At 35.8% G+C, this 10,000-nt stretch overlaps 1 protein-coding gene across 1 annotated transcript in view; it reads left to right on the top strand.

Annotated features, from left to right (window-relative positions):
• LOC113809056 (alpha-2-macroglobulin) overlaps positions 1 to 10,000 on the top strand; it is a gene marked incomplete at its 3' end in the record, with an annotated part of 240,225 nt that overhangs the window by 151,765 nt on the left and 78,460 nt on the right. The window contains 1 exon segment of the mRNA XM_070144154.1: positions 2,175 to 2,346. Coding sequence (XP_070000255.1) covers positions 2,175 to 2,346 — 172 coding nt within the window.

The following is a 10,000-nucleotide window of genomic DNA, read 5'->3' as shown; positions in this document are numbered from 1 at the left end:
CATGTCTTCAAAACCTGATGTAGCCAGTTCTGTTGTATAGAAGGAAAGCAGAGAGTGCCTTCTGCTTTCTATGTCCCAATTTTGCATGTCTATAAGCTTATTATTGTGTTGATGAACAGTCTTTATTGATTTAATTATGTTTTATGCAGTGTAAATTATTTAGATGTTTTAAAACTATTTAAAAGTACATGAAACCTCATATTTTATTTATTTGAAGTGTATAAATATTAATAGCCTTTGAACTCTCCAATGAACATTAGATATCATAGTAAACTTGGTGTTTTCTCATTGCAATTTAGACAAAATCATGTTTAAGCAATATATTTTCCTCTTTATAGTACTTGCTTCATAATTGCAAATGTGATGCTGGGCAGGCCATAATAAATTATTTAAAAATCTAGCCTAGTTAGGTATCCCAATGCCTCATATGCTGCAAACTTAACTATTGAATGATATTGAGAAAAAAATGACAAACTTTATCACCTTCAAATATTGGTGGATATGAGTGAGAGTGTGAAATTAGGGAATTCAATATTAGGAAAATATTTTAAAAAGGATACAAGTTCTTCGTTATTTATTATTATTGTTATTGGTATAGCATAGAGTTTTTGACTACCTGGATGGATAATTTGTACTATGTGCATTAAAAACCACCTATTACCATCTTCATGCAGCATAACAACTCAAAAAGTGGGAAAAGAATCATATGCAGAATTAAAGCTAATAGTGGAACAAAGAGGAGGCAAGGAGTCTTGATACAGGGCATGAGTCTTTGTGTGGGGCAGCCTATAATACATATATCATGGAGAGTCACCACTCAAATAAGCCCAATGGCTGGATTTCAGTCTGTGTGGAAGCCATGCAGTATCTGACTCCAATGGGTCAATGGATGTCATGTAATCATTTGTGATGTATGGTCAAAATGGATGGAGAGCTGTCTGTGGAGACAAACAAAGCCTTGAAAGGTGGTACAATGTCTGAAAAAAGTCAATTATTAACTTGAAATAAATCAGTATTCTTAATATGCTGTATTTCCAGGATAAAGTAATTATTGTTATATAATCACTGCAGCCGTCTAAGTATTTCACTAATATTGAATTTTAGAAATAGGATAAATATCTGATTTTTTTTATCAAGACACCAGGCCTAGATATATGGATCATACTGCCATGTGCTAGTGTAATGTAATTGAAGACAGGAAGGCATTATGTGTTCTAACTGTAATTTTCCATTTGTAGACTGCTAAGTTGACATAGGATGTTTTAGTAAAACTGCAGTGTGAAACAACATCATATGCCATTTAAAAACATAGATCAAAAATAAATATTTTGATTCATTAATATTTTATTTTTGCAAAAATGATATTGCAAGTAAAATAAATTCTGAAGGACATTTTCATTCAGATCATCCTAGCCTTTACCTAGTTATATTTGGTGTATTGTAAAATGTGCCCAACTAAAGTAGTTATATTTACTTACCTGGTTACCTGTGTTTTTACGGTGTGCTGTGATATGTTAGGTGAGCTCCAGCTGCTAGGCATAGGTTGACTCTTTCTACAACTACTAACTTTTGATATGGTAGAAGGATCACAATATTATATCATTTTTGTATTCCTCACAATATTTACCAAATGTGTTCTTCGTAAATGTTGTGTAATATTGTTATGATTCTTCTATCTTATTAAAACTTTCTACAATCTGCAGAAAGAGACATAATGTATTTATTATAGAAATGTTATTAAAGGCCTTGATATATAACAATTAAGTGCCACTGGCCCTCCTGCTGCACCAGATGCCAAGCAGTTGTTTTGTCAGTGATGGTAAATGGCCTGACAAGTAAACCTATTTATTTGTTTTTTAACAATGTTCATGAACTGTTGATTCCACGTTTCAAAATCTTGTGTCTGACAAAATGCTCTAGGTTAGTGTACAGCAATACTATACATTTTTCTTTAGACAGAGCAATTCATATATCATAAATCTGTGGGAAAATACCTCTTAAGTGTATTGTTTACCATACTGCACAGTGATATAAATAGGGAAATTTTTAAGGTAAATGTTAGACTGGCTAGTCAGGATGAGGGTATAGTTAAAAGAATATTATATTTTTAATACTAATACTTTTTTTTAACAGCAGTACACAGTAAGTTTTCCATGTATCCTAAATTTCAGAAGTTTATGAATATGACAGTGACTACTATGTAAGCGAATATGATGATGTACCATTAAGTATTAGTCATTCTTCTGAAGATGGGTTGATTGGTCCTTCAGTCTCCAACTCTGAGAAAGTTCAAGATCAGAGAACTTATTTTCCTGAGACTTGGCTTTGGAAGATTCATATGCTTGAGTAAGATTTCTTACTTGTTCTAGTATTACATTTAAGCTTGCATATGTGGGGTTTAGGAGGTATACAAGATAGCAAAAATTCAGTTTTTCCTAAGCTTTCACTAATAGAAACAGAATTGGAATGAAAGTCATTGTGTGAATAGATAGCAAGCAGGCAATAGATGATAAAGAAGTGCATGAGGAATTGTTCTTTGGTCATGATTTTTTGTCACTATTTTACAATTATTTTATGCTTCCAAATTGGAAATATTGTAATATCTAAAGCATATGTAGAGGTCTGAGAAGCATTTTTAGAAATAGATTGGTATTTTTTTAGTCCTCACAATCATAGATGAATTGAAACTTGCATTAGAATTGAAAGTTTTTTAATACAAATATTAAATAGTTCCTTATTTAATTTTCAGTAGTAATTTTAGAGTCTGTTAATTCATATGATTACACTAGATTTGGAACCATATATTCAAAGGCCAATTTCAGATTTAAAGATGATTCTAGCATGCCATCATCCTTCCTTTATGCCTATTTTTCTTAAAAACAAAATACTGCGTATTGAAAATCACAAAGTTCCCATTAATGAGCAATATTACTACACCATATTTAAAATTTCATACATTTTGATTTGCACATTGAGTAGACCCATTGGAACATTTGCTTTGTATTGAGAAAAATTGTTTTTATGTCAGCTTTATCTAACATTACTTATGTATATTATTATTGATAGGATATTGTTTAAAATGCATGTTTTGTGCTAGTCAGTAATAATACCTATGTAGTTATGCTCGCCATACTTTTTTGCACTAGTTTGTTGTGTTATCTAGTGCCTTTTTTCATCCCTAGATCATCTTTGTGTTTTATGAAGGAGAAAACAATGTGAGATTAGATATTGCATACATAAAATTTTGAAACAATATAAAAATAAATGTACAGTATGTACTGAATCAGTCAGATGTTCTTATTGAGTGGGAAGCATAGTTACTATGCCTTGTGAGAGCAGCAGAACTTCATTTGGTACTTATTTCTTGTTTTGATTGAATTTCATAATCAGTAGCATATTTAAATTTTTTACATGTATTTTCACTAATGTTTTAGCAAAAAATTGAATCCATGTGCTATAGATGATTGAAATTTGATTGTACAGTAAGTTTGTCTTTCAAAAATCTGGTTTTCTATAGCCTTCATCTTTTTTTTAGATAAAAATAGGTGTGCATCTTTATTCAATTTTGAAACTGATATGTACAACCATATCCAAGTAGTCCCATGCAGGTGTCCTTTGGACTTAGTAAAAAATATGTTATATACCAAGAATCTTTAAAATTGTGCTGCAGCTGCAGTCGGCACAAAATATATAGATTAGATTAGTGTTTGACCTACATAATCCAATATACAGTAATTGCAAAAAAAGCGATATATGCAACGTATATGGAATAAGTGTTTGTTCTTGCAATCTCTAGATACTCACTTTTAAGACAACTATAGCATAACTATAGTACACTTTTTGCCAAACACCTGACATATTGTTAATATGAAATAATTGTTAAGATGATTTCTATGGTGGTAATATGCAATTTACCATAAATGATACCTCACCAGTATGGGTGCTGAACAATGGTATGTGACAGATGAAGCTTCATAGTATATTTCAAATATTACATTCTCAAAATTATGAGTTTGCAAATTGTCATCATCATTATAGCCATTATTTATGATAAAATTATAATGTTAAAACTATTACTTTTGGTACTTCATTGTCAAAATGATTGTCATTATTTATATAATGATTGATATCATGTTCATTTTTTTGTATTATTTTCATTATTTATATCATTATTATTATTATTGCTTCTATTACAGTTATCATCTTGGTTATTATAACTGTTGTTAGTAAAATATTAATGTCAGTTATTCTTATAATTGCTATCTATGTTATGATTACTCATGTATTTAGTATATTCATCCCTTTGCTACTTCCTTTGTTTATTCCTTCACTTGTTTCTTCACTTTTTTCTTGTTTGTGGTATATGCTCCTTATGCCTGAAATTGTATTTCATGTGACTGTGGAGTTGAAACCATTTCATTATGATACAGATGGAGGGTGAATATTAACAAAATGATTTTTAAAAAATCACACACACACTCACACCACACACACCCACGCACACCACACACACCCACACACACCCACACACACCCACACACACCACACACACCACACATACACACACACCACACATACACACACACCACACATACACACACACCACACATACACACACACCACACATACACACACACCACACACACACACACACACACCACACACACACACACACCACACACACACACACACCACACACACACACACCACACACACACACACACACACACACACACACACACACACACACACGCACACACACGAACACACACACACACACACACACACACGCACATACACACACACACACGTCTCACACACACATCACATACACACACATCACACATACACACACATCACACACACACACACACACACACACACACACACACACACACACACACACACACACACACACACACACACACACACACACACACACACACACACACACACATGGGGAAGGGGAAGTGATAGGGAAATAGAGGGGACTTAAAGAGGAGAAGGGGATGGGCAAGAAGGACAAGAAAGGGAAGGGGAAGAGAGAAGGGGTTTAAAGAGAAAAAGAGGATAGGGGGAGGAAGTGAAAAGGGTGAGGGAGTGAAGGAGGTAGGGGAGGTTAAGGAGGAAAGGGAGGGAAGTAAGAGGAGGCAGGTATAGGGCTGAAAATAGGGGGGGGAAGAGTGAATTTAATAAATATTTGGGAGTGAGAGGAGGGGACGGCAGAGTGGGAAGGGGAAAGGTAGAGTGAGGGAAAGGGAGAGGAAATAAAGGAAAAAGAAAAGGGAGAAGGAAGGAGGAGGGTGAAAGAGGGAGAGAAGAGGTGAGAAATACCTCTTAATTTATGATAATGATAATGATGATAACAATTGATATGATCATAGTAACAAATTATAGATAAGTGGAATCTATGATCTAAATGCAGCAAATAGATTTAACACTTTTATAAAACCCACTAACGACGGGTGTCCCATATATGAGACACCCGAAAAAATAAACATTGCCAGTGTGATGCTGTATCAGGGCTTGTGTTCCGATGTAGCAGTGGGCCACGGCTGATGTGTGGGCAGAGTCCGGGCCAGCCCTGCGCGCCGATTTTGTAGCCGCCTGGAATCTTTTATTTTCGGCTTCAAGATAAACTTGCGTTAATGGGTTAAGATAGAGTTTCGCAGTTTTCACTGCTATAATGAAAAAAGTGAAATAACATTATTATCAGGATTATGCATTACAGACATTTTAAGTTAACTGTATAAATGTAGCAAAGAGATTATGCATTTAAGGGAATGGTTTCCATGTTGGTTAAATCATACTAAAAGAGAGAATACAGCACATAACATGCAACAAATCTATAAGTTGTGCCTGTCAATGGTTTATTCAAGTAAGCTATCAAAGATCAATAACGTGTTTCGATTATTTAAATATAGGTGTTTTAAAATTGACTCTTCCCTCCCAAAACCTAGCTCGTTGTCGTTGTGGGAGGGCTTAAGAGATGGGGACTGAGACCCAGTGTAGAGGATTACCCCTACCTTGGGCCTCAGCCCTTGCTGCAACTAATTTTGCTTGGTCCTTTCTTCTCTTCTTTCCTCTTCTGTGTCTTCTTTATTCCCATCATCTATCCCATTCCTAAGGTGTGAGAGCTGTGCTAAAAAGATGAAAGGCTGGCTTTGTGTCAGTCATGAATGGCGTCCGGGAGCCAAGGGCATGGTATTCCCTTGGTTAATTACTTAGCCCTTACCCCTTATGGAGACCCTAAGGGGTAGACCGTTTCTTTTCCTCTGTTTATTTCGGCTCACCATGGCCAGTAATGAAGATTCTTTACCCTTAATAGAGGCATTAAGGCTTGCCCCTTCATCAAATAGCGTATCTGAATTTGATTTTGATGGTTTTCTGACCCCTGCCCCTCCATTGACCTTGGCTCCGACCACTGATGCAAATACCCTCTATTTGAGGCTTACAAACTATAACCATTCTGAAACACCCAGCCAGGTTCATCCTCATCCCCAACATTCTCCTCTTCATCTCCTGCTGCACAGCCCTCTTCAATGTCAACCCCCTCTTCCCTTATTACTACTATTCATCTTCATTGTCCCCCCCCCCCCTACAGAACTACTCCACTCCACACCACCCCATCTTCCTCTCGCCCTTGTCCTTCTACTACCCCTACCTCTGCAAACCTTCTGAGTACTCTATTTGACCCAGCTAAGTGGGATTGATTCTTTGTGATTTCTCCCATAGCCCCCTATTTTGAGAATACCCTTCTCTTTCAGCAGTGCCTCCAGAAACAAGTAGGCAGTTGCGCTCATTGTTCACGCTTTGTCACGGTTACATCTGAAGCCCAAACTCGTGCACTATCTACCCTAACTGACCTTGCTGGCAAATTCATTCCTGCCGAACCTCACCCAACTGTTAATACTTGTACTGGAACTGTTTCTATTTCCCCAATGGCTTGTCCCATGTATAACAAGGGTCAGACTAAAAATTACCTACTTTTCTGCCTTGGTGAATATGATGCATTGGCAGTACAGTGTTACACTCTTCCTCCTAGAGGCCAACTTAAATCCCAGAGACCTTCCTCTTGAACTTTTTATTGGTGGATTGTCTTATCATGTCTGACAATATTAACCCCTTCCTCGTCAATGTCAAAAATGTTGACGTTTTGTCAACCCATCCAAACATTGTGGCTCCACAGCCCGCTGCCCTCTATGTGCCCAACCTGGTCATGACCGTTCAAATTGCCCTGCTCATTCACATACATATGCCAATTGTGGAGACTCCCATAATGTGTTTTATAGGAGCTGGCCTGGGTATAAGTTTGAATGTGAGGTAGCAGTCCTCAGAATTAAACTAGGCCTCACTCTACCTGAGGCCAGACAGGAAGCAAGATGATGAGGTTTTTCTCTCTCAATTGATTCCAAAACAGTCCTACACTCTGCTCCCCCTCCATCTGCACAAGATATTTCTGCATCTCCCCATGTATCTTTTCCCTGTACGCAAAACCTGCGTTCTATGTCTACTCACCCAATCCACCAGTCAAATCTATTTTCCATCCTAAGTCCAGATACTCCATTCTCTCCCACTTCCCGGATACCTACCCCTCCTCCTCACTTTAGTAGTCGTACCAGACAACCAAAGCGTTCCACTCCATGCTCTCCTACTACATTTTCTCCTACACCTTCGTCTTCATCTGTTCCTCAGATATCCATCTCCTCTTCTCCTCCTTATAAGAAAACCTTTGTTTCTAAGTCCTCTATAGCAATAATAGATTTGGGAAGTGGACATGAACACATTAGGCACCTAAAAGCTTGTATTTTGATATGATTTTTAGAAATATAAAGGTTTTGAAGGTTTACCTTGTCTGTAGGTACTATTATCTTAAAGATTTACCATAGAACTGATGCTGCTAATTTTGGAGAAAAAACAGCACACCTGATGAGCCGATGGCATGGGAATGGTTGTGATACAATGGCACCCACTACTTGTCCTTAACAGCCATGGCATGTATACATGCATGGGGTTAATTTGTATTGGAAGCTTGTTTTGGCAGCAAGATCAGCAATGTCACTACATTGTATTGTTGGGTGCTGGTATTCCTTGTATTATTGTTTTTTGTTAGCATTCTGTCAAGTTGAGGTTTAGTTATTGTATCTCAAGTATGATATATTTGTAGTTTTTTTTATTGTTTGAAATGCTGATTTCATTTAAAATGCCGAGTTTGATCTGTTGTTTTTGCTTCCATTATTTGCCTAGCAGTTTCCAGACTGTTGTGATGTTTTTGTCTTGTATGTAAATTGCTGTTGTTTTAGAGCCATCTGTGAATATTTTGCATTAGTTTGTGTAGATATTTTCTAGTTTATGAAACTGACTCAATTATTTCTTCAGGAGTGCTAGTTGATTCACTGCATAAACTGATTTACATATTCTGATGATTATCACTTGTGGTATGTTGGTTATGATTGAAGTTACATATTTTTTTAAATTGTGGGTTCACCTTTATGCAGATCTCTTTGAATTTGTAGACAAAAGACTTTTTCTTAATTTTTCAATATTTTTAGATTAATTTGGCAATGGTTTCAGCAGCATATTTTCTAGTTTTTGTAAAGGTTATGTCATTTGAATACATTTTTGCTCTATTATTCTTTTTCAAATGACATAATAGTTGTTAAAGCTTGTAAAGTACTTAAAATTATTCGTAAATATTCTTAATGCTTCATTCTGAAGAATTTCTAGTTTTGCTAATTCTGTATTTTTGACTGCCTGCTCTTTATTGAAAGGGAGAGTATGATGCGCTGCGGTGAATTAAAGATGAAAGGAAACTTTTCTGTGATATGAAACACATGTAAATGATATAATTTCTACAGCTATCTTTTATTATATACATGTATCTTGATTGCAAAATGGTGCCAATACATTTATCTTTCAGTCCAATACAGTGAAAGGCAAGAGAATCGTCAAAGGCACCACTTTTGAATTATTATTACCTGAATGTGGTGTTGTATGCTGCTGCTTATGTTGTAGCAGCAAATATTGCTTTCTCAAGGTAGATTTAGTGTTGTGAGCAGCTTTTGACTTGATTTTTAAATGTATTTTGCGAAGCCAGGCAAGGATATGCATACATGCTCATTGCTTACAATAAGGTGTGAGACCATACATTATGTGCTTATTTGCTATTACATGATAAATGTTGCCAATTGGTTAAGATTAGCTAGCTGCTTCTCATTTTTTCTCTTTATGATGTTTCATATTTGTACGTCAACACTTGTTCAAGTAACTATGAAAAGCAGATATGAGTGGAATCGGTTAAAGAAAAAAGCACATAAACATAGAGAGATCTCAGAGGAAATGAGATGTTCTTAGTCTATACACTAGCATATCTCGTATTTGAAGCAGTACTTTGATTATTTCTCCTCGTGCTATGGAACAATTGCTATTTTGTAGTGCAAGGAATTTCCAGTTATAAATAATGAAGTAAATCTGTGAAAATTAGAAATTTATAGTACCCCTCTTTTTTTGTTCAGACATGCCAGCGCTTTATTCAGGATTTTCATTTGAGAGCCCAAGTCATAGTATAGCAGATATGCACAGATCGCCAGGTTTGCCTGGTGAAGGGGTCGCAGATGTCTTTGAAGCAGCACCAAGAAGAACAGTAACATCCTTCCCTGAGGAGAAAGAAACATCAGTAGAGCAGCGTACATATTTTCCTGAAACATGGCTTTGGGATCTTTTGGAAATCTCGTTAGTTTTGATGAGAGCTGCTGTTATGAGTTTGTTTTTCATATTTGCTCTTTCATGCTTATTTATGCTTATTAACAAATACCTCTTTTTCAATGGCAAGCTGATGTCATAGTAAAATGCAAGCATATGGTACAAATGATGTGTTCATTTAAGGAACTTTTCTCTAAAATGGTTACAGACTTGATTACAAAATTATTTTAGAAAAAAATACTTCATCATAGTCAAAGCAGTGTTTAAGTATTTTCTTAGCTCAAAAAAAAGAAAAGAG

The sequence above is a fragment of the Penaeus vannamei genome, chromosome 31 (assembly GCF_042767895.1).
Source record: "Penaeus vannamei isolate JL-2024 chromosome 31, ASM4276789v1, whole genome shotgun sequence".
NCBI lineage: Eukaryota > Metazoa > Arthropoda > Malacostraca > Decapoda > Penaeidae > Penaeus > Penaeus vannamei.
This window is presented reverse-complemented; position numbering and strand designations above follow the sequence as displayed.